The sequence below is a fragment of the Rattus norvegicus genome, chromosome 16 (genome assembly GCF_021556685.1).
Source record: "Rattus norvegicus strain SHRSP/BbbUtx chromosome 16, alternate assembly SHRSP_T2T, whole genome shotgun sequence".
Taxonomy (NCBI): domain Eukaryota; kingdom Metazoa; phylum Chordata; class Mammalia; order Rodentia; family Muridae; genus Rattus; species Rattus norvegicus.
In genome coordinates, this window is record NC_141549.1 from 78,958,031 (window position 1) to 78,983,398 (window position 25,368).

The 25,368-nt window shown below is 48.9% G+C and overlaps 2 protein-coding genes across 5 annotated transcripts; both read left to right on the forward strand.

Annotated features, from left to right (window-relative positions):
* The window catches only part of Erich1 (glutamate-rich 1), a gene marked incomplete at its 5' end in the record, with an annotated part of 52,793,804 nt that overhangs the window by 48,087,471 nt on the left and 4,680,965 nt on the right, over nt 1–25,368 (forward strand).
* Xkr5 (XK related 5) lies at nt 7,321–25,315 on the forward strand. 5 transcript variants are annotated; one of them, NM_001396398.1, is given in 7 exon segments: nt 7,321–7,405; nt 9,560–9,743; nt 15,254–15,438; nt 16,561–16,770; nt 18,176–18,345; nt 20,563–20,674; nt 23,593–25,315. In NM_001396398.1, coding segments are annotated over 7 exon segments (2,028 nt in total). In that variant the 5' UTR covers nt 7,321–7,347; the 3' UTR covers nt 24,702–25,315.

Here is a 25,368-nt window from a genome sequence, read left to right on the forward strand (position 1 = left end):
TAGCAAGCCTCCCTGATAAACTTTCCATAGATACCCCTGAAACTAGCCAGTAGTGTCCCCTGAATTCCAACATACACTGTGGTCCAGAGCCTCAGGACTCCTCTGGGGCTGTCACTTTTGAGTTCCTTCCAGTGGTCTCTGTGTGACACCATAGAATCACCTATCCAGTCTTTTTTGTAAGTCTTGGTTCCTCAACTGCTAACCCAGAAAGTGTGTTGACAGAGTCCACTTTATGCCTCTCGCTGAACTCCATCCTGCGGAAGACGACCTCATATACATGGGAGCAAAAGGAATGTGCTAGAATCAATGATGAGAGAGTTCATGACCTGGACAATAATAAACTCTCCAGTTCGGTTTGGTTCACTAGACTCAAGTTGTGTGTTTGAGGAATTTGCTACGGTAGAGCTCTGGGGGAGACACAACCTCTCAAGGTACTGAATGAACGAACACCAAAGTTCTTTCCTTCCCAGACTCTCCTGTGACCTAACTTGTGACTGAGACTCCTCTCCTCTACTACCAGGGTATGTATTACGTTTAGGAAAACCATGAGGCCAAATGATAGGGTTTGTTGTTTGTTGTTGTTTTGTTGTTGTTGTTGCTGCTTAAAGGACAGAGCCTGCGGGATAAACTGACAGGTAAAAGCACTCGCTGTGCAAGCCAGACAGCCTGACTTAGATCTGTGGAACTTACAGTGGAAGGAGAAGACCCATGTCCAAAAGGGGTCTGTGATATGGCACATGCACACTACAATTATGTATATCTCATACACATAAGAAAGAGGAAGGAACGAACGAACAAAGGAACGAAGGAAGAAGGGAGGGAGACAGAAAGAGAGAAATAAAAAGAAAGGAAGGAAGGAAGGAAGGAAGGAAGGAAGGAAGGAAGGAAGGAAGCTCAATCTTTGCTCTTGTATGTCTGCTTCATTCTTGTCTCAGTGAATCTGTCTCTCCACAGTTATGGGTGTCCGTCTTTTTACAGCTCATGTCTCTATTTCCACCCATCTATTTAAACTCTAAATTTTCTCATCCTTTTCTCTTTCTGTGTTCTCATTCTCTCTCCCTCTCTTTCTCCCTTTCTCCTTCTCTCTCTTTCCCTCTCTCTCTCCCCCCTCTCCTGCTGGTACAATGACTGTATCAAAAGATCTGAAAGGTCCATGCCTCGGGACAGAGTGAGATTCGCTGTTGTGTCTGTTCTGCTTTCTCATGCACTGGGAACTGCATGAGAAGCCAGACTCCTCATTGAACCAGTCCTATGGCACAAGCTGAACCCTTATTCCTGGCAACTGGCTCAGGTAGTTGTTATGATCTCTTGATGACTCTGGGGGGGCTGTTAATGCCCTTTACACAGCCTCTCCTGTTTGTCTACCATAAGCAGGAATTAGTGCTTGATACTGATAACCTAAAATGCTATTTACACAATCATAGTCATTTTTAACAGAGGGGAGCATATGATGAGCTTCATTGCCTGAAACCTTTCCGTACTACCTAACCTTGAGAACACAGTAAGCCGAGCATGAGATACCGACTCAGGGTACCCAAAATGACACAAAATCCATCCATATTCAAATAAAGACACAGTGCCCACAAGACTGTAAACAACTCACGGCAACTGACAGGAATTTTGATCATTGGGGATATACACTGGATTCCAATATCACCAAAGACCCACTAATCTTTGGAGGCATGCTATCCTGATGCCTATAAACATGGCCACAATCACGCCTTGGGGTAGCGCTGGCTACTCATCAGCCTCGAACTCCCATCATCTCTGAACACTGGCTCAGGTGGCCTTTGTATCCCTTCATAAAGATTGGCAGAATATTGGAGGAAAATGTTACTACCCCAACCCACGCTATGCATTTCAAAAGCAAACTAGCACCTGTCTTAGAGGAACGAGTCGGTTCTGCGAATAATCTGAAAGGCACAAAAGGCCGTGTAGAGCACTCACAATCACCCTCTGAATAAAGCCGATCGTTCCTTGAAACATGCCTTCCTGTGGCTAAAATGAGTTCTTTGTGAATTTCGATTCTGTTCTAAAGAGTGCAGTTATTTTGACGCGTTTGGAGTAAGGAGGCCAGTTGGTCAACACTGCCGCTCAGTGAAGAGGAAGGATAAATGACCGCTGAGGGAAGACGCTGTCACGTGATATGGCGGGCAATTCAACAAGCCTTGGACTGACCAAGGGAGATGAATTTTCACTCGCAATAGTGGACACATGGAGCCTGCAGGCCATGAGTCATCCAAACGACTAAGCACGGAACTGCAACGTCTACCTCACTGAGACACGACATCGAAAGGAGAGCGGGTGGGAGCCAGGCCGATATTGTTAATTATGGCCTGCTCTAACTGGGATTCTTGCTTTGTTTCCATTGCCACATGCGCATTAAAACCACTGCCACACACTGCTCCCACTTTACTTTCTACTCGCTAGGAAATTGAATCAGCGCTTTAGAGGACTCTTTACCTCTCAGTTGGTCACATTGTGTGTCTCACGTTGAGGAGACGTCTGGGAGTCCAATATCAAGAGGTATCTGGTAAGAATGTCATCAGGAGACTCAAAGCCTGCCTGGCACCTGCCACAGAATGGTGATCAGCATCTCCTCAGGCAAAGAGAGTTCACATCTTCAGATGGGTGGGTGTACTATGCTGATTCTCCTGGCAGAAACTTGAGAAATCAATGTCCCCTAAATATTTCAAATGTTCAGACACTCTCAGAAGATGTATGTAAGCTTCATTGGGCTCTTTATAAGGTACCCACAGTTCCCCTGCCCATCAGCCATATATTAGAACCCTTCTAATTCCTAGTCAGTACCCTTATGTTACTAGAGTCAAAACTTTACGTCGTGATTCAGCCAATCACAGGATGAGTTCCGGAGACTGGGTTTCAGACTCTGAGCCCTTCATCTGGAGTCTTACGTTAACACAAAATCAAGTTGGGTTAAATACTGGAAGATAAATCTCAACGTGTTAGACTACAGGCAAACAGGAAAAGGTGTTTCTGCTTACAGAAAATAAAACCCATTGTCTTAAACTCAAAAGCACAAACAACACCAAATATATATATATATAATATATATATGTATATATTATATATATATATCAAAAATGGGCAACTGTGAATATATCAAAGGAAAAAACTTTTACAAAAAAAAGGAAGGAAGGAAGGAAAAGAAAAGCTGGAAGATTATTGTGGAAGAGAGGGCAGAAAGACCGTAGAAGCCAAAGAATTGGGGACGGTGCTAAGGAATGCTGTGCTCCAGACATGACGGGGTCATGGTACTCGTGAGCCCACCGTAGTTATTGTTACCTGCACGAGACCTGAACAAGATTGCCGGGGCTGGGGATTTAGCTCAGTGGTAGAGCGCTTACCTAGGAAGCGCAAGACCCTGGGTTCGGTCCCCAGCTCCGAAAAAAAGAACAAAAAAAAAAAAAAAAAAAAAAAAGATTTCCCTAGGAAACACTTGAGCTTGGAAGGAAAGACCCTGGGGCTGAGTCCTAATGAGGAGCTGTTGGGTATTTGATGGTTGCTGAGAGAGGAACGTTGTTTCTCTTTGGGGGATATACCATCAGTATATCCCAACACCCATGTGCATATTCCTCTCAATGGGTTATTTTACAAATTTTTTAAATGCATGTATTTGGAATGAGCATGGAAAGGAGCATCCAAGGGACGTTAAAGAGAACAGGAGTGGATAGGTGAAAATACACAGCATACACGATGGACTTCTCAAACGGCAGATTTCAAATATTACTTTCAAGTGAGGGCGGGCAGGGGGCGGTAAACGGAATCTTCATGGACCGTTGGTGATTTACACAAACTATAGCTACAGTTCTGAGTGGAATGCACTGCTGCCCTCTGCTGGCCAGGCTGGGTGTTAGCGTTCTGAGCTGAAGCCACCCTAGGATTACAAGTTTGCAAGAATGGAGCTGCTGGGACCCCTACTGGAAGAAAGTTATACAGCACCGTGCAGCACCAGTCTGAACGCACACAGAAACTGGCTTATTGCTGAGCCTTCTTTCCCCTGGAGTGGGAGGGGCCCTGATGTGGGAATCCTTACCAGAATTACACCCAGACTGAGAACCATAACAGGTCTGGAAGGAGACACTGACTTGGAGTGTCCAGGATAAAGGCAAAATTTAACCGCAAAGCCATGTTGCCCACAAAATTGGAGACTCATCAGGGGACAGAGAGATGCTTATTGGAACCTCACTCTGGATTGCAATATCATGCACAGCTATAGAGATGTGCATTCCTGGTCCATATAAACACAGCCACAGCAGGGCTTTGGGACACCACTGCGGGATTGGCATCTCGAGATCTGCATTCTAGACACAGCTGAAATGATAAAGATCCACTACTTTCTGATTCTGCTGTTCAGCTACTCTTCCCCCAGATCACCCAGGTAAGCTCTCGCAGAAGCTGAGGCATCTGTCAAAGCCAGGGGTGCAAGGGCCCGGGAGAACGACTGACAATTCTAGGAAAATGACTGACAGTCCTAGATATGAAGGAACATCAGGAGAGCACATCCTAGCTCCATGGCTTAGTGGCAACCATCCATGGCTTACTTGCAGGCAGATTCTGGAATCTTCCACTTCCCAAGTTTTATTTGCACATAAAGAACACACCTGTGACGAAAGTGTTCCTAGCTCACAGGAAGGAAGGTCTTCTCACAGAAAGGCCACATTCATACCCAGTGAGATCTCTCTCTCTCTCTCTCTCTCTCTCTCTCTCTCTCTCTCTCTCACACACACACACACACACACACACACACACACACACACACACACACACACACACACACTACAGCAGGCAAGCCCTTCCAAACCAAGTGAGTTAGGACCAGATACTCAATGTCCACCTAGACATAGAGGACACAAGGAACCCTTTCCCATCTCTGGAATATCTGCCCTTATTCTGTTGGTTAAGATCTCTGCTGGCATCATAAGTCACACGTGCTTGGACTGCCAAGCTCCCTCTCCCTAACTCTCTGAGTCCTGCTTGGGGCTGCCTGACAGCAGGCCCTGACCCAGGGTTCTGAAGATGAGAGATGAATCAAATCACATCCAGAAATACATTCTCACAGAATTGCAGAAGCCTCTGGACAAACAGCAGGAGGCCTGAGTGTCGAGGCCTTACTCTGGGCTGCAGCTCCTCCCTTATGGGTATCCATGAGCATAGAAAATCCTGTCCCGTTAAATGAGGCCACACTCAGTTGGGCCTTGGGTTGTCACGGTCAACCTGCACATCATGTTAGTCTCTCCTCCTTTCTGCTCTAGACCCTGTGGGAACCATAAGGATCCACTACCTTCTCTTGCCAACAGTCTTCTTCCCCTGCCTCTTCCAATGGCAGGTAAGTCTCAGCACCAACTGAATACCCAGGAGCAGTGGGGATGCAGGATTTAAAGAAGAGCAGTCCTGTGCCTGAGGGGTCAGCAGGAAGACTTACCCTGCTTTGGAGGCCTGAATGAGCTACCTTCAGAGTCTTACAAGAAGCCCTCTGGGAAACAAGGGTGCCCTTTGCAGTCACAGGCAGCTCCTAGCACCTTCTAGGACCCATTTTAGTCCTGAGCATAGACACATCCTGTGTGGAAGGACTTCTACCTGTCCTGAGGAAGGCTTCTCACACCAGGAAGCCCAGATTATTCTCCAGAGAGGCCACCAACAATCTAACCAAGGTCAGCCTGGACCTGGGACTTACCAAGGGTGTGGGGAATCCTGAGACTGTGAAGAATCTCTCAACCCATCTACCTTATCCTGTGAGATTTCCCCAGTCATCTTGAAAGATAAGAGGATACCAGCCTTTCTGGGTTAATGCCCTGTGGACCCTGCTGGAGAAATCTAAGCCCATGTCAGGTGATCTTTCTGGTGTTGCAGCTGCCTTTGAGTCAGCCCTGCTCCTTGTAACACCTCCCTGGGACATGGGTACAACCATTGCTTTTGTCTGCCATGTTATGTCTCCACAGGAAAAAAAATCTGTCTCCCAACAGACTCCCCTGAGCCAGGTCTAGGGACAAAGTGTCAACAGTCTAATGAAAGCCCCTCCCCTCCCGCCATTGCATACTGGTGAAAGGTAGCACAATTGCCAAGGGATGAAAGTAATTGGATAGGTGGCAAAAAGAAAGAAAAAGGCAGCGAGAAGGGAGGCTGGTGGCACAGGGGGTATGGTCATGAGCCACACACCCTTGCCACACAGCCAATCAAACAGAATAGAATCAGATAGAATATCCCCAGTTGTGTCTTCCAGCTGACCTTTCTGTGATCTCCATTTATAGCATGCTAAACCTGGGGGGCAGGTCCCTCCACTCTGGATACAGCACACAAGGCAGACCGGAGAGGCAGCCCATGTCCTGCCTACATTGGACTGTTTTTAACATATGAAATATGGGATATATATTTATTTTTCAAACCATACGCCTAGGAATTGGGGTGGAGAGGGTACTGGGATGTTTTAAGGCTATATATGTTGAGAAATGTATTGAAATATTTAATGTTCCCCACCCATCACTAATCATGAACATCGTTTTTTGTTTTTTGGTTTTTCTTTTCCTAGTCCTAACTTCTGTGTTCTTATTCCTTGGCAGGGATTCTACTGGGCAGCCTGTAGACCCGATTTCTACTCAGTAATCTCCTGCCGCCTGCTCAGTGGTTATAAAACATTTTTCCATTGGGCTTCGAGGATTCAGAACAATCTTTGTCCCTCACGTCCACAGACACAATCCAGCATAACCCCCGCATCACAACAAATATCAGGGAGACACCTTCCCATCTCCCAGAAAGACCTTCCCTGGGCAGGTTTACTTCTGGCTTTGGGGGATCTGAATTAACCTTCAAGGATACCCGGGAAAAAGGTCCAGAAGCAAAGCAGCTATAAAAGTGAAAATGCCGTTTTAGGTGTTTCCCTTTCCCTTTTCTAGACACACAACTGAAAGATTTCAAAAGTCCCAATCAAATTCCTCCTCCCATCACACACACACACACACACACACACACACACACACACACACACACACACACACACACCACTCTGACTAGTAATTCAGTGGACTTTGTTTTGAGCAAACCTGCTGACTATGACCACTGTAATCACCCAGTGATTAACCCATTTTGCTTCAGAACAAACCGTTAGGACGCTGGGGCAGCTGCAAATCTGGCACAGACCTCGAGACTGCCCCCCTAAGAACCTGTCGGTTCCCCGGTCCCCTGTCCCCGCCCTCACCCACACCCTACTAGCAACTTGGTAACTGGCTGGGAAGAAAAGCCTCTTGTCTTGGGGCCCCAAGCCGGAAGCCTCCCCTACCCGGTCCCCGGCAGGGGAAGGGGCGGGCACAGGCAGCAGCAGCTCGGAAGATGCACGCGGGGCTCCTGGGGCTCTCTGCCCTGCTGCAGGCGGCCGAGCAAAGCGCGCGTGAGTGCGGCGCAGCCCGCGAGTGCTCACCCCTCTAATACCCCACTCCACCCCAGTGTGCGGGGCACATCTGCTACCGCTGCATCCCTCTCCGCCCGCCGGCAGACTGGCAGCAGACACTGCGCCAGTGCACTCACAGTTGCTCCCCCTCCTAGCCTGCAGAGCACTCCCCGCGTGATCCCCTCACCATGCATGATTTCCTCCACCCAATTAGACATCCCTCCATGCATGGATCTTCCCCATACTCCAATCCCCGAGTCCTGAATCCTTTCCCGCTCCTCCCGCTGGTGCTCTGCAAAGAGCTGCATGAGGAGTCTACTTGGGAGAGCCAGCACTTGGTGAGGCGCCCTGGCTCCCTGGGCACCCGGGCTCCGGGCTGGGGTGGCATGCGATCCGAAAGCTGGGAGAGGTAGAGAGGTGGGATCCCAAAAGCCACTGGCTCCCGTTTCGGGGTTGTGAGACAGCGAAACGCTGGTTTGCTGGGGACACGGGTCCTGTGGGTGGCGGGAGGTGAAGCAAGATGGCCATAGTTTTCGCGCCTTTCGCGTTTGAACTTGTAACCCTTTTGGTGCTGGCATAGAGTGCCTCCGCCCACTTCCGGCATGGTCCTACGAGGCCCTGTCCCTGGGGAAACACCACCACCCTGATCCACCAAGGTTCCGAGTCCCTTCTTGGACATGGTCTCTCTGAAATTTACCTCTACAGCATAGTCCCTGCAGATTCCCGTCCCTGACATCCACTCAGAATTCCAAAGGGTGCTAGTTTAGACCCTGGAGAGGCTAGGATGCACACTGTTGCCCAAAGTGCCCTAGGCCCCCTAGCTTTCTAACAGGAAAAGGATGAATGGTTAGCGGGAAGCTTGTTAGTACACTGGACAGAACCTGGGACTGAGAAAGGAATCGTGGCCATTCTCTTCCCATAGCTGCTGGGTTCCCAGATATGCCTTGGAGCAATGGAGTTTGTGCCTTGCTGATCCGCATTCCTCGATAATACTAGAAGACTCAGGGCAAGGGTCGCTGTGCCCCTCAGTAATCAGTAATAATGCAGCTTCTTGCTGACATCCGAGGATATACAGCTGGAGCCCGGCTTGTAAAGAGTTGGGACGGATGAACGTGAGTTCTAGACCCAACTAGGCTACAGAAAGAGTTTAAAGCTGGCAACCTAGCAGAATATTGTCTCAGAAGAAAGAAAGGAAGGAAGGAAGGAAGGAAGGAAGGAAGGAAGGAAGGAAGGAAGGAAGGAAGGAAGGAAGGAAGGAGGAAGGGAGGGAGGGAAGAAAAGCAGCCTCTGGGATAGCCCAGGGTTAGAGGCCTTACCTAGCCTAGGAACAGCCCTAAGTTCAATTCCTAGAAACACAAAACAAAATTCAAAGCCAGCCTCGCACAGAGCTAGCTCTGACTAAAGTCCAGCACATGCAGCACTGGTTGGCTGTAATAGTGTGGTGTGAGGAAGACAAGGTCACTCCATGTTGTTGGGTCCCCCATCACTGGACCCCCCCCCCAGGTGCTTGGCACACATCCTGTGTAATCCCACAGACAACCCCACACACGTCCCACTACCGCTGTGCCTGTCGTATTGCTAGCAGGCCCTGCTGGCTCCTTGCTAATGGTAGGGATGCTGGTAATGGTATTGGTCATGTTGGTTTGGTACCTGGATCATTTGGGGTTTGGTTTGGTTTGGTTTTAGTTAAATGAACTGTTGGACAGAACATACTTATGGTTGTTCCCAGTTCCCAGGGTAAAAGGCAGGCGCACTGTGTAGGGCTGTATGGGAAGGCTGGGTTGATCAGGAGCCAGAACCTCTATTGGAGTTTCATCAGACAAGACAGACCGAGTATGGTGAACGGATTCAGAGGACTGTTTTTCTGTGGGTACTTTCTGCGAGCTCTGGGCTATAGGTAGGTCCCTAGTCACTTGGCCCCTGACCCTGGACAGGCTAAGGCAGAGAAGTACCATTTCCTAGGGTACATGGGTCTAAGACAGAAGCTCTGAATTAGCTAGAGTGCATATCCCTGGCATATTCTCGGAAGACCCCTGTGCTGTCTGTGGCAGAAAGGTTTTCGGGGTGTGAGAGCGCTGTGATGACAGAAGATGAGTGTGTGTAAAGCATTGTCTAACTCTCATTTTAACACCCCTCATCTTGTCTTTACCCCAGGCCTCTGCTCCATAGTTTACTACTTTGCCACAGGTCGTCTCTTCTGGGGGTGGCTGGCCCTTTCTGTCCTCCTGCCTGGCTTCTTGGTCCAGGCCCTGAGCTTTCTGTGGTTTCAAGCAGATGGGCATCAGGGTCCCTGGTGGCTGGCAGTGCTGCATCTTCTGCAGCTTGGCGTCTGGAAGCGGTAAGAACACCCACCTCCCTCCATCTGATGCAGTGGGAGAACCCCCCCCCCATCCATACACACTCTTATCTTAAAGCAGTGGAAGTTCAGGGCCACAGCCCTGTCTGGCATTGGCATCCTAAGGCATCTCTAATGTCAGGGGCTTCTCCTCGCCGTACCAGTGACTTTTAAATGCTTTTTCTTATCTTTAGCCAGTTTCTACATCACTGCTGTTTCCACTCTTTAACCAACCTCTGGATCCACATAAATCAGCTTGCTTAAGGTGCTCCAGCGGACACCCACTACCTTAGTCCATGAAGGTGGCACAGGCTTAATTAACTCCAAGCTAGACGGTAAAGCCCACGTGATGGCATTTGCTATATGCATCTGTGGCAGGAAGGTGTGACCTGGGAGCCAGGGCCAGCATCTTTTTGGATTTTCTCTTATTTGTATAAAAGGTTACCAGGTATGGACCTGGTGTAGGTGGCTTCCCTGTGCCCACAGGTGTCTCCAGAGGTGAAGGGTTATTGCCACCTGGAGATAGGAAGCTGTGCATTTACAAACACAGTGCATTTCCACTCCCAGCTGCCCCGTAACCCTGGAGAGTTGAGAGGACTTTTATAAAGTGGGGAGAAAGAAAGAACCAGACAGGTGAAGCCTGTGACTCAAGTGCTTTCTACATCACAGATGATCAAAGTTTGAAGGGCATGCAAGGAGCCATTGCCAAGTGCTGTTGTCTGTCTGTCCTGGGAGCTTCTGTCTTCTCTCTGCACCCAGGTTGGACTTGGGTCAGAGTAGAAAGTGCTTCTAGAGAGACTTCAAGTGACTACCTCTTCTTCGTGTTCCCCTCCAGCAGACCCTTGTCACATAGAGGCATCAAAAACACATGTGTCTTACCGCAGTTTAGTCCAAGCTGGGCCTTCCTGTCTGAGCTCTGTGCTCTCCTGAAACAAGAGGGCTGTCACTGCCAGAGGGAGAAGTTGTCTCATAGAATTTGACTGCAGCCTTCTTGGAGCATGACCGACCTACTCTCTACTCCCTCCTTGCCTAGCCTTATATAAGGACAGAGGGCTCACTGATAGGCAATTAGCTCTATGTGGTGAGACCTCAAAGACAATGGCGTATCAAACTAGTGAAATAGCTTCAACGTAAACAAGCATGAGATAGCTCAAAAGCAGAATTCAAAGTAACCTTTAGAAGAAGTATCCCTAATTATTTGCAGGAAAATCTTCCTTCTGGGGCTTCGTAGAGACCCCGGGGACCTTATAAACCCTCAGGGAAGTGGTGCCAGAAGCTGGTCGGATTATGGTATTTGACAGTGAATCCCCTGGGTTCTCAATATCAAAGTAACAGTGATTAAACATTCAGGCGATTAAAACCTAATGTATACAGCCTGGTGTAGTCACACAGCCTCTAATGCCAGCCCTTGAGCTAAAAAGCCAGTCAGATCTCTGTGAGGCAGAGGCCAGCCTGTGCTACATGGTTAGCTCCAAGCCATTCAGGACTACATAATGAGACATACATGTATCAAAATTATTGTTGTTATTATTATTAACATATGTGTTAATCTATTATTTAATATAATATGTATACTTATCTTATAATATTTTATTTCCTTAGTATGTAATAATATATTGTATAATATAATAAATTGATGTGATGAATATATTAATTTATTACTTAATTGATAATGATGATAATAATAATATGGGAACTTGAGCGGATGGCCGAGGAATGGCTCAACAAAGTCCTGTTAAACTCCCAGAACCCACATAAGATGGCTAATGACTGCCTCTAACTTCAGGGGATCTGGTGCCCTCTTTTGGCTTCCACAGGTAGAGAGAGAGAGAGAGAGAGAGAGAGAGAGAGAGAGAGAGAGAGAGAGAGAAGAGAGAGAGACATAAATAAAAATAAATTTTCACTTTAAAACTAATGTATAATTTTTAAAAGAGAGAATTGAGGGAAAGTGAATATAGATTTCCAGGAAGAGGTAAAGCAACACATCTGGAGATAAAGCCAGATGCTCAGGTCTTAGAACTGGACCAGAGAATTGGCTCTCAGCTCCCCGGCAGGCAGAAGCCTATCAGACACCCCTCCACAGTGTTCGGAGACTGCAGATGACTCCAACCTCCTCAGCAGAAAGCACTGAAAGCTGAAAGCGGTGAATCCCTTTCGCTCTCTGACAGTAGCTCTCACAAGCAAAACCAGGAGCTGAGCCAAGCCTGCAGATCACCTTTGGTTTGGTTTCATCGCAGTTTGTCAAAAGCACCTGTAGGGGGAGTCAGAGCAGCTGTGTGTGTCCAACCTCGAACTTTCTAAAAATGAAACCCATTAACTGGCTCCATAATGAAATGCAGGCGAATGAACTGGCAACAGGAAAATCAATAAAACGCAAACCCCTTGAGGTGAAACCTCTTATAAAAAAAAAATTGCAAGGGCTGAAGACATAAATGGATTCTGGTTTTAATTCCAAACAACGCAAACTACAGTGTTAAGTCTACTGCTCAAGAGAACCTGGTGGTAGTTACAGCTCATTTTGCACAGTGGAGGCCATTTCTTTCGCCTGGACCTTTTGTTTCCACTCTAACACTGCAGGTACCTGAGCCTCTTTCTTTTTAAAAAGCCTGCATATCTATTTAGAAGTTTAGCCTGAGAGGAGGGGAGACTACCTAGATACTCTCCTACTCAGCATGCATCTCAGCGTGCTTTAGTGAAGAGAAAGTTGAGACAAACTTTTAAGGGCCTAGAAGACCAACTTGACACATAGGTGCCGGTTCAATGTTTTAACGAAGGTAAAAGCAGTTGCCTGGTGGGTAGTGGGAGAGAGTCAAAAGCTGTCCTCTGACTGCCATTGCACAGTACCCACACATGAGTTCGAGTGCGCGAACACACACACACATACACACACACACGCACGCATGCACGCACGCACGCACACACTAAATAATCAATTAAGTACAGCTGTACCCAAACTTTGCACTGCCGACTGTCTCAGTTCTAACGTCACATTAATGGTAATGTTAAAACGTCTAACATTAACGTTAAAAAACACGAAAAACTTATTCCCTAAGCTGTGAGCCCAGGATAGACTATTCCAGTCATGGTGGGCGTGGCTGACTTTTTTCTTAGTCTGTTAAAAGCTGAGAAACTTAATTCCAAAGACCCGCCAGGTCTGGTGATTGCACTTCCCGGCTTCCGCGTAGATGTGTGTTGTTCTTCCTGCGACGAGGACTCTTGGCTGTCCGCAACACGGCTCGCATGGAGTATCTTGTGTGTGCCCTGACGAGCTGCAGACATGCGCAGTTAAGAGACTAACTTGGGAACAGCGGAAAGCTGCAGTATCAGATGGCAGGGCCTGGAACCAAGGAGTAGATCGGGCCTTATAAAGTACCAGAACAGTTGGTACAAACAGCCAGAAACCCAGAATGGTTGGAAAGAGATGGGGGCCACAGCATCCAGAAGAGAAATCTGGGTGCCTTTCAGGACCTCATAAACAAGCTCCTACAGTTGCCATTTCATTCCGACTCCCCAAGGGAGCTTCCCTAGCCTCAGCCTGAATTCCTATTTCCTTGTCTGACCACAGCATTGCAACACCACTCGAATGTCTCATGCCCAGCCGTGGACCCCATTCCAACTCCACTATCCTATCCCACAAATCTCTCCTATCTCCTCTCCCAACTCAGTCTGGCATCCACAGCTCTCCTGTCCTCTCCGGGAAGCCCTCACTGACCACTTTGGCCTCTCCAATGAGGAACTCGCTCCACACACACGTGTTCACCTGATTCCCACTCAGGTGGTTCCCAGGTGGAAACACTCGGCCTCTTTGTTGTAGAGCACAGCCCCAGGGTGGACGTTGGTAGATGAAGGTAAAACCTTACCCCTGTTGGCCCTCGAAGTCTGCAGTGACCCCACGGGCAGCTGTAATTCAGGTTCTTGTGAAGAGCGGCCCACGCCACTTCCTAGTTGACTTGCGCAAGATGAGATGGGGATTTAGCTCAGTGGTAGGCCCTGGGTTCGGTCCCCAGCTCCGAAAAAAAAAAGTGCCTACTGTGTGCTCGTGGAAGCAAAGACAAGGGCATGTTCTGGCTTCTTTCTGAGTTTTGATTCTTATTGCAAACTGAGAAGGTCACCTAGTCATACCAAAGCTGATGTGACCCTGTGGCCCTGCGCAGCCCAGTCCTACAGGCTTCTGGCCCCTGCTTTCTAGCTGTCCCTCTCACAACCCAGTCTCTTGCACTGACTGTGCCTCTGCCTTGAGTCTGCCCTTGACTTTGAGAATACTCCATGCTTTTTCAAACTTACTGCCCTTACCACCAACCACTTTTCAGTGACTTTGTTTTCCTCTGGGTGGCTAGTTGCTAAAGTTCTGTCTCCCCCCCCCCCACCCCATCTCTATACACACTACCTTCTCTGGCCACTTCCTATCCACCTAACCATGCCATTTGCAAGATGAGGCCTAATTTACAACTGTTTGCCTCTGTCCATGCGTCCTAATTTATAACCAAAAGCCCCAGATCCTTCCAAGGTGTCAGGGAAGGCTCCATAGCTCCTTACGTTCCTCATTTCTGAAAACAAAACTTGTATTCTCCCCTGTCAATCAAGCAGCTGCTGGCAGGCGTCTTTCTGTTACATGTTAGCATTGCCGCTTCCAAGAGCTTAAGCTTGAAGTTTCAGAGCCACCTATGAGTCCCTCTCCACCTTGCCCAGCCAAGTCCTGCTCTGCATACTCCAGCATTCCTTGCATTCACTCCTGTTCTATACCCAACCCTTCTATCCTGCCCAAACCTTCAGTACTTACTGCTTAAGTATAGTAAAGTAAAAAAGTACAGCTTTCTTCCATATGTCCATGTCTGCTGTGCATGCATACACCCAATTACACATGCATGCATATATATGTGCACACAGACCTAACTTTCATGGGCTGACACTGAGAATTTTGGTGTGCTTCATTAGGATCATATCAGCCCCTACTTTCCTCCATCTTGTCCCACCCATCTGGGTCTCTTGCCAGCCTCCAGTGAGGATCCTAGACCCATTTTCCCCAGTTGCTCTTAGAGGGTTCCAGGCTCAGGGTACTGGGAGTTGTTCTACACTCCAAGGAGGAAAGTGAGGGCTCGCTCTGTGCTCTAAAGAAATGATTACCCACACTACAGTGTCCTGAAGCAGATCTCTATTGAAGGGGTTCATTCCCCTCCCTCAAAGACCTGGAGTAAGAACACTTGTCAAGATTTCCTGCAAGTTTTATCAGGCCCAGCCTAGGTTCCTTAGCCCTGCAGTAACCTCAGCCTCCCCACCCCTGGCCCTTCCAACCTTGGGGAAAACGGACTACAGTGGCACCCTGCTGAACACTCGAAGTTTGAACCGGAAGTTTGGACTCAGAGCTTAGCAACAGCCTAACTGGTGGCCCCAAAGGACACCAGAGATGCAGAGGATACTCATTAGGATGTCTCATATACCCATGTAAAAGGTTGGTGTGGAAGCCAGAGTAGCCAGCTTCACGGTCCTAGTTGTAATGCCTTTGCTCTCTGTAGGCACTGGGACTCTGTGGCAATGGCCCTGTGGAAGGGGAAGGAGGCTCCCAGCTGGGGACAGCTGCACCTGCAGAAGGCTGACCTGTCAGCCCTGCGGCTCCTGGAGGCTCTGCTGCAGACAGGGCCCCACCTGCTGCTTCAGGTGTACGTGTTCCTGGCCTCTGACTTCACTGACGTCGTGCCAGGTGGGTGCCTTTCACCATGGTGTCATAGCATCTGCTTTCAATGACAGGAACATGTCAGGGACACGTGCCTGACCTTGTAGGACCTGGTGTCCTCTCAAGATTTCTCCTATTTGGGAGATTTAGGGAAACCCCAGTTGTCACTGACCCGAATGACGGTTGTAGATGGCTTTCGCCGGGAGCATGAGTTCAGAGAGAGCTGGTTTCTCGGGGGGCGAGTATCTAAAGTTAATCCATAAGAAACATTTGGCAGAGGGGAGATAACCTTGAAAACTACCTTAGGAAAGGAGACCTCAGGTCCATCTCTCCCGGGTCTATCGTGTTGCAGTAGAACTAACACCTGAAAGCCCCACAGAAAGAGAAGCTTAGTCCTCTGCAGATATGTTCCCAGCTCCCGTTCCAGCCTGGATTCCTCATTACTTCCTCCTGCTCCTCCCCACCTCCTCTCTCCTGCCCCTGCCCACCTTCCTCCCCTCCTCCCCTCTTCCCTCTGTTTTATTGTTTTTGTTGGTTTGGTTTGATTTTTGAGACAGGGTCACTCTGTGCAACAGCCCTGGCTGTCTTGGAACTCGTTTTGTAGACCATGTAGAACTCATAAAGATCCTCCTGCCTCTGCCTCTGGAGTGCTGAGATTGAAGGTGTGCAATGCCATGCCCAGTTCCTCTTCCCTCTAAGCATCCACCATTCTTACACCAGAAGATCTAAGGGTTTAGATGTGGTTTCGTAACCTACCATCCTCTCATCAAACTCCTTCATGTGGGGAATACATACTTATAACAAACTGTGTCTGAGGTCCTGTAGGACACATATCCATTTAATCATAGCATAGACCGTAGGCCTTGGAAGCTCAGGGACTGGGACATTTTTAAAGAGCATCCAGAGGAAGAGCATCTAAGGTACTTGGGCAGACATTTCCGGCCTCCCTCATTGCCATGGAAATGTCTGTTTGTACACCGTTGTTAAGTTACCCACCACCAAGGGAACTGGTCCATAGTACATCACCCTTGGGCTAGTTTTTGATAAGAAGTTGGATGGTCTCAGAAAGGAATTGGAGGGGCTGGGGGGGGATGCACCTGTGTGTATGCTTCAGAACCTGTAGGGAGCTCTGTCTGTTTAATCCTCCAGGAATCAGCGCCCTGCTTTCCTGGTCTTCACTGTCCTGGGCTCTCGTGTCATACAACCGTTTCCTGGGCATCATGAAGCCAGGCCACCGTACCATGCTGTGGGCTGCTCTCTTGTGCCAGCAGCTCTGGAGGATGGGCATGCTGGGTGCTCGTGTGCTGACCCTGGTTCTGTTCTGCAGAGTTTACCGTGTTTGGGTTTTGGTGGTCGGAGGTAAGTGGGGCTTCTGGCCTGTTCATAAAGCCTTAACAGTAACCGTTCATGATCCTTGGTCCCAGATCTGTGGCTAGCTGAGTTTGGCAGAGAATCTTACAGAGACGGTAGAAAACCAGGTGTCTGTGTTCCCAGGAGAGCTCAGCAGGCAGGACTCACGGATGTAGCTGCTCTCTTCAGTATAGTAGCCTGGATTCACCTTTGCAATGGCAGTTCCGAGGAAGGGGAAATAGAAGTGTCCAGCCCTCTTAAACCTAGAACGTCCACAGCACGGCTTGTGCAGTGCTCTGTCAGACTAACAGCTCTTGGCAGCCCTGACCCATGAACACAGAGGCCCAGAGCCTAGTTCCCACGCATTAGCATCCAACACGAGGGACTGTAGTGATGCTGACTCTTCGGACATACTGCCACAGAAATGCCAGCTAAAACTGGAACTACAATCCTCAGGAGACTATTGCAGATCTCAAGCCTTTCCTGAAGAAGGCCGTGGCTCACATAGGAGGGGGTGTGGATCTCACTGCCCTGGCTGCACAGGACAGAGGTCCAGGTTCCAGCCAATCCTGAGCAAAACCGTGGAGCTCAGAACCTCCATAAGCGCCCCATTTGCTCTGGTTATTGAACACCCGTCTTTGTTTCACACAGGAAGGCTCTACCGAACCCCAGCCTTCTCAGAGCCAGGAGCACAGATATGAATGTGATGGCCGAGAGTCTGTCTGGCCCTTCAGACTCCTGAATGGGGCCTGTGTGTCCTTGCCAAGGACAGCAGTGTCCTCTGGTCATCACTGAATGCACTCTGTAAGAAGGAACAGTGTACTCTTGTTTTAAAAGAACCAAGAACATTGAGAAATAGCTGGCCCGTGTACCAAGAGCAAACATTTAATACAGTTATTGGCAGGAAAGAACATTATTTTTTTGAGGGGGGAAAAAAAAAAGCTGTGTTCTTACAGAGAAATTAACTACATTTTATTAGTCATTTTAAAATTCAGCTTGCGATCCAGAACGAGGCCATTCATCTTAAAATATAGGACTGAAACTTGTAACTGGTCCACTTGCAGATCTCTTTGGGTCTGAAGGGTTGGGGCTTGTAGAGCAACAGTGTGAAAGGAGTAGAGAGTTTTATAACTGCCTCCTTAAGTGCTTTCTGGAAGCAGGAGAGTAGCCATCCATATGTAGGGTCTGATGGGTCACTCAGAAGCCAGCCTATTTTCTCAGCTCCAAATTAGGCTAAAAGCCCCCTGTGAGGCTCAGAGAGATGAGGCTTACAAAGTTGGAGAGTGACTGGTTTGTCTACGCCCCTTGATTCTCCTCTGGATTTGGGGGTCTCTTCCAGGATGTTCAATTTTCATCTTGCCCCCTTTTCCCACCTCCTCACTGAGCACCGAACTCTACCCCTTACTCTCTCCAGGTGCTCACTGGCTGGTGATGACTTTCTGGCTTGTAGCCCAGCAGAGCGACATTGTGGAGAGCACCTGCCACTGGAGACTGTTCAATCTGCTGGTGGGAGCCGTGTTCATCCTCTGCTACATCAACTTCTGGGACAGCCCTTCCAGAAGCAGGATGGCCAGCTTCTACTTGGCAAGTGGCACTGGTGTTTTCCTTTAAGCCTGACTTTTACATTGCCTGTGGCATGTTTGGTACCAAGGTGCACATACGGGTGTGCATGCCTGTACATCTATTGAAGAAGGGATATTAGGGGCTGGGGAGTCCGCTCGGTAGGTAAGAATACTTGACTATGCATGCATGAAGATCTGAGTTCAAATCCCCAGCAACCAATGCATTTGACCTCAGCACTGGGGACAAATGCAGGCAGATCCCAAGACCTCATTAGCCGGCCTTGCCAAAAGGTTGAGCTTCCAGTTTGGTGAGAGGCCCTGTCTTGGGCAATAAGGGAGAGCGATCGTGGAAAGCACTAGATCTTCTACATGCCTGCAACACATGCCATGCAACACACACACACACACACACACACACACACACACATACACACACACATACACACACATACATACACATACACACACATATACACACACATACATATACACACACATACACACACATATACACACACATACATATACACACACATACACACATACATACACACACATACACACACACATACACACACATACACACATGCACACACACATACAAACACACACATATACACACACATACAAACACACACATATACACACACATACATATACACACATACACACATGCACACACACATACACACACATAAACACACACACATGCACATACATATACACACATACACACACATGCACACACACATACACACACATACACACACACATACATATACACACATATATACACACACAGAGACTTACACACATACACATACACACACACATACATACACACATACACATACAGAGAGAGAGAGAGAGAGAGAGAGAGAGAGAGAGAGAGAGAGAGAGAGAATAGTCTAGCATAAGCAGTTATAAACAGTGATTACACTTTGGAACTATCCTAACCACCATAAGGAGTTTCAGGTGCGGCCAGCTCCACAGCCTTCATTGGCAGATGCACTTGGGGACTTTTCCAAGGTGGAGATCCCCAGGCCTTTCCCCTGAAACAGCTTCAGGGGGCATTTCCAGTGCCCCTTTAACAGTCACACGCACAGGCTCACCTTCCTTATCGGAGGTGGTTAGAGCTCTAGAAAGCATGGCTTCACCAATGAGAGGTTGATTCACCTCAGCACACACACAGCCTCAAAATATAAACAAACTCAAGGCTGGCATGCGGCTCTACACAAAGGACCGCACCCACTGCCCTCAGAGCCCCAGAGAAACACAAGGGCCAGGTGAGGACAGAGGCTTGGTAGCCAGGGAGGCTTTACAAAGGAGACAGTGGATCTAGCTGTGGAAAAGTGACAAGAGTCTGCTTTAAGAGAGGCTTGGAGGCATCTTGGGCAAAACAGCAGCAGCAGCATAGGGACCACAGAGCACTGGGGAGTCCGTGCGGTGTTGTACCCTGATGTGTACCAAGGTGATGGAAACGTTTAGAAGGGAAAGGAGAGGTGAGGGGAGTATGGGTTATAGAAATGGAAATGTGTAAAACAATGGAGGGAGGGTAGTTAGTGGATGTCCCAACCACTGTGTTAACTGGAGTGGTCCAGAGCAGGAACAAATGACAGGTATCTCTATGAATGGCAGGAGACAGGGGTCACTTGAGTTACACAACAAGGTGCTCACAGGCTGGCCGAGTGACCTCCTTGAAAGTATATCAAAGAGTCGTTCTCAAATCCTTGAGGTGGGCAGTTGTAAGGGTGGGATGGGAGATGAATTCATCCCTGCAAGTTTTCTGCTGCGTCTGCTGTAAGAACGGTGAGGGCCTTAGTTATCTCTCCTCATGTTCCCACCCAGAACGAGCAGCGACTCCTCCTGGCATCTGTGACTCCTCAGGCAGGAGGTTCAAAGGGGCTGCCATCTCACCCCAGGGATGTAGCCTTGAGCTGTTAGACCTGTGCCAGTATCTGTCAGCCATCTTAGTGTGGGCTGCACAGACACACTTGTGCCAGAGCACTGTCATTCTCTCTGTACTCCTCTGTGTCTGTGACCCTGTAGACGCTCCCAGGAATGACACCAGCAAGCCTCCCTGTGTAGAAACATTCCCACCGGGGCCTTCCTCCTGCCTGGGGGAGACTCTTTGGTTTGTGAACCCCAGCAGGTACCAGAGACGGGAGAGAAGAGGTGCAGGTAGCAGGACATAGAGCTGTATGCCCCCAGGTATGGTGACTCTCTCTTGACCCCACAGGTCATGCTGCTGGAGAACTCCATACTCTTACTACTGGCCACTGACTTTCTGCAGGGAGCACCATGGACCAGCCTGTGGACTGTGGTGGGGGTCTTGTCTGGATTTCTGATTGGTAAGACCTACTGAGTCTTCTTAGACACACTTCCTCCCCAACTTGTATTTGTATTTTATTTTTATTCCTTTTATTTTCACGTGTGTGCATGTATGGTATAAATGCATGTATGTATCTCTGTGTGATGTGTAGATAGATGCCCTTGTAATGTGGAGGCCTGCAGTTGATGTCAGAGGTCTTCCTCAACCACTTTCCACTCACGGAGTCAGGCAGGGTTTTTCACTGAACCTTCAGCTAACTAATCCCTGATAGTCTAACATATAAGAAGAACGATTGGTCTTTCTCATATGGGAGCCTCGTACTGGCTGTTGCTAGGTAACTGTTGGGCGGAGCCTGGAGGAAATGCTAACCCGAAGGTCAGGGAACAGCTTAGGGGCAGGCAGAGGGCAGGGGATGGGATCCATGCTGTGGCCTGAGACTCTGAGCTTAGCTTTGTCTACCTTACTAGACCGATGGGGGCTTCAAAGAAAGGTAGGAGCAGCCACGTCTGTCCAAAATGCTGTCCACAAATTGAGTAGTAAGATGCCAATTTCTAAGCAGCGTGCTTGCAAGTGAATGGCCGGTCAAACAGCAAGGTGCCCAGGCAAAAGCCACTCTGCCACCTACAAAGTGGCCTATGTCCAGTCGCCTTTCCTGTGGAGAGGGGATTCCTTGGGATATGATGTGACAGTCTTCACAGCTGAGAGACTTAACCACTTCGTTCACAGGCGGTCTGACCCAGTCAGTAAACACAGAGGAAATAGAACTGCCCTGTCATCTCAGAAGGGGCCGGGCGGTGTCATGCTGCTCCGCTGCCCACCAGCAGGTGGCGCTGGACGAATCTCTGACTCGCCTTTGGCCCCCACCTGGGAATCCCCAGTAGGGAAGGGAGTATGTCAAAAGACAGAACCGAAACCACCAAACTGTGAGTCAGCCCTTAAGCCTGGGCATTATAGGAAATTATATTTAATACATGTTTAAAAGTCGCATCATAGCATGGTAGTGCCAGACATGGTGGCTCATTTCGATAAACCCAGTGCTTAGGAGTCTGCCACAAGAGCATTGTTGTGAGTTCCAAGCCATCATGACCTACATAGTGAGTCTGTGGCAGGCCTGTGCTAAGAAAGAACAAACAAACAAACAAAAAAACCCTATCTTAAAAAAAACCAAGAGGGGTTGGGGATTTAGCTCAGTGGTAGAGCACTTGCCTAGGAAGCGCAAGGCCCTGGGTTCGGTCCCCAGCTCCGAAAAAAAAAAAAAAAAAAAAAAAAGAACCAAAAAAAACAAGAACCAGCTCATGGGTTTAGCATTCAAGAAGCCCTGGGTTCCATGCCCAACATCAAATATGACGGTTCAGGCATGTGATCCTAACACTTAGCTGAGACAGGAGGATTGACACGAGTTTGAGGCCAGCCTGGGCTATGTACCAAGGCTTTGTCTGAAGAGAACAATTTTTTTTTTTTAAGAAAAATAATAGGAGCTGGAGAGATGTCTCAATGGTTAACACTGGCTACTCTTCCAGAGGACCTGGGCCTTCCAGTGGTGGCTTACACCGATCTGTAGTTCCTGATCCAGGGAATTTGATGGCCTCTGGTCTGTTATTCCTGTGAATTTGATGTCCTCTTCAGAGCACCGGGCAGACCTGGCGTACACCAGTACACATGCAGGCAAAACATACATACGCATAAAGTAATATTTTTTTAAAAAGATTTATAGTTTCTAGAACACTGACTTGAGACAGTTCCTGCCCAAACCCAGGCTCCTTCTTTCACTGGACAAATGTGTATTTAGTGCCTATTACGCACCAGCCTGAACTACAGCCAAGAATCCAGCAGGGGGCAGGGTCCTACAGAAAATCAGCACACTCGGTGCCTCTGGCTGGGGCAGATCCCTCTGCCTAACTAGCGCGCTGGGTGCCAGGGTAGCGTAGGGTAGCATCGGCTGGCTTGCTGTTCTTTCCTGACCTTGGCGGGACTTGTTTGCCAAAGATGGGTGACTGCATATTGCTTGGGCTCGGTGAGAATCCAAAGCATAAAACTAGTATGTGAGCTGTGCTCAATGCAGAGAGGACTGCTGGTCCTTGTCCCCACTTCCAACTTTACCACAAACCGGTGCCCTGCCCTGGGCCTGCTCTTGTCCCCAGAGACACTGAGGGTCTGGGGACACTGCCCTCTGGGCTCTTCCTAGGGTCGGTCATGCTGCCATCTCCTGGCGCCTTCAGTCCCCCTCCTCCCTCCCCACACTTGGTTCAGATCTTCTACCCGCATAATGAGCACCCTTAGCGCAGGCACTTTCTCCAGTGGGACAGGAAACTGGAAACAGCGTGGGTGGCTTACTGGAATGCTCTGCTAAAGAGATTACTGTAGCAGTCAACACTTCTGACCGACATAACGAAACTGACAACAAAGCGATTACGCTGTTTGTGCACAGAGGAAGTGTTGTTGTTGTTGTTCATGGAAATGCCCCGACACGGCGTCTGAGGAGCCTGACTGACCTCCGCTTGGGGCTCCTGTTTTCGAGGTCGCTTTCTTACCTCCTGCCTCCCCCGGCTTTGGCATCCTTCCACGCTGCGCCGAGGGTGGTGGGATTCTGGGAGCTCTCTCTCTACCAGGCCTCCAGTGCTCGCATGCGTGCACCAATCTGCACGTGGTGCAAGCAGTCAGCGGAGGATGCCCTCCAGGAAGAAGGCAGAGACTCAAATGGAGAGAAGCCACGGTGTACGGCTTCCAAATGTTCGTAGCTGGTAGATGCTGAGGCCTCTTTAAAATCCTTAACCCCTTAACAGTGTCAGTTCTGAAGTCCGAGAATCTTATTGTTAGTTCAAGGTTATATGGTGCCATTCGCTAGCCACTGGATCTGTCACTTGCAGCAGGATGTAGGGTGTCCTGGACATAACCTCATGTTCTCCTTTCTGTTATTTTTGTTGTTTTCTGTTTCAGGGTGTGCATCATTGGTTGTTTATTATAGCCTACTACACCCTAAGTCCTCGGACATCCAGGAGAACTTCATGAGGAAATGCTGTGGCCCCATAGAAAATAACAAATCTGACTCAGAGCCTCCTCCCAGAGCCATGGTTCCCACAGGGGAGAGGCCAGACAGCTCAAGCTGGTGCCAAGAGAAAAGCTATGAGCTAACAAGTCTAGATAAGGCCCCCAGCCCAGGGAAGAGTACTGCGGAGGTACGGCTGGAGGAGCAGAGATCTGGGGAAGACTCTTTCTTTAGCCACCACCACTGGCTGTTGCTGAAACTCGCTCTCAAGACAGGAAGTATATCTAAGATCAACGCAGCCCTCGGAGGTGACAGCCCTGGCTGCTCCTGTCCCCCCGGGTTGGGGTCGAGTCAACACTGTGATCTGCAGAGGAAACCCCTGTTTTCCCAGCAAGACCTCCCATCCTCTCCTCGTGACCCTTTGACCTTGGAGAAAGGGCCTGAGTACGTAGGAGCTCCGAAAGCAGAAATGGAGTCACTGGAAACTTCGAGCTATATCTCCTTTGCCAGTGACCTCGAGGACAATGCAACAACCCAGAAGCCACCAGCTACACAGGAGGACAGTCCAAAGGCTGGGACCAAGGCTGACCTGGCAGCTCAGGGGAAGGATACAGATGGTCCCCTGAAGGGGAAGGAAGGACAGGAGAGCACAACACTGTATTTCAGTGCCACCATGGACAGGACCACATGCCACCAAAAGGGCAGCCCAGTAGCTCTGCGGACATCCCACTTGGGGACTTTGGGAGAAAGCAGGCCTGTGCAGCCTGCACTGCCTCAGGCAGTCACTAAGCCCTTTCCTGTTGCCTTGGCCAACATTAGTCCCATTCCAGGCAGAAACTTCTGTCCCGATGCAGGGCTCCCTGGAAGAGCCCCAGAGAGTTCAGAGTGGGAGGAGTGGGAGGACCCTGCTAAGAACCCGAGTACACAGAGCTCGTTGCCAAAGGTGAGGCTGAGGGCTGCGGAAGAGCCCTGTGTCACGTCTACCCCTAAGTCGGAGTCTATCCAAAGGGACTACAACTGCAGGGACAGGGTGAAGCAGGAGGTGAGTTTTTTCATCTGACCCTAGCCATGGTAGAATAAGACAACAGGTTAATATATCAACATCATGGGAAGAGAAATCCTACACGGGACCATCCGTGTCCCTCTACTTCTGATACCTGAAAAGATGAAGGCATGGGATTGGATAGTGTCTAAAACTCCCTCCCACATGTCACACATCACACGTAGCACTGATGCACAGCAAAACTCACGGGCAGTGGGGAGAGGCAAAGGGGCTTCCAGGTCCCTCTGTGAGCTTCTTGAACGCTAGCGCGTCTCTTCGTGGCTTCTAAAAAAATGCAGAGGTAAAACTCAGGAATCCAATTGCATCCTGGGTCCTTTATAATCAACGGTTCCTCACATTGGATGGTTATTCTTCACTAATTTTTTAATGATTTTGGGGACGGAGGAGATGGCCAGCAGTTAAGGCAGCTGCCTGCTCTTCCAGTGGACCCAGGTTCAATTAATTCCCTATACCTATTTGGCAGCTCATAGCCACGTGTGACTTCTGTCCCGGAGAGACGACAGTCTCTTCCGGCCTCTGTGGGCACTGCACACGCATGATTCACAGCCATATAGGCAGGCAAAATACACCTACGCCTAATATTTTTAAAAATAAAAGCGTGTTTCCCCATACATGAGTGTTCGTATCCTATTATTAGAGAGCACAGAAGCTTTCCCAATGTATA

What these genes read in the sequence shown, in the direction of transcription:
- Xkr5 (XM_087588891.1), top strand. Translation starts at nt 15,273, where the DNA reads ATGGCCCTGTGGAAGGGGAAGGAGGCTCCCAGCTGGGGACAGCTGCAC. An exon ending in TTGGGTTTTGGTGGTCGGAG is followed by an intron (nt 16,771 to 18,175) that starts GTAAGTGGGGCT and finishes TACTCTCTCCAG; the next exon opens with GTGCTCACTGGCTGGTGATG. An exon ending in GGATGGCCAGCTTCTACTTG is followed by an intron (nt 18,346 to 20,562) that starts GCAAGTGGCACT and finishes TTGACCCCACAG; the next exon opens with GTCATGCTGCTGGAGAACTC.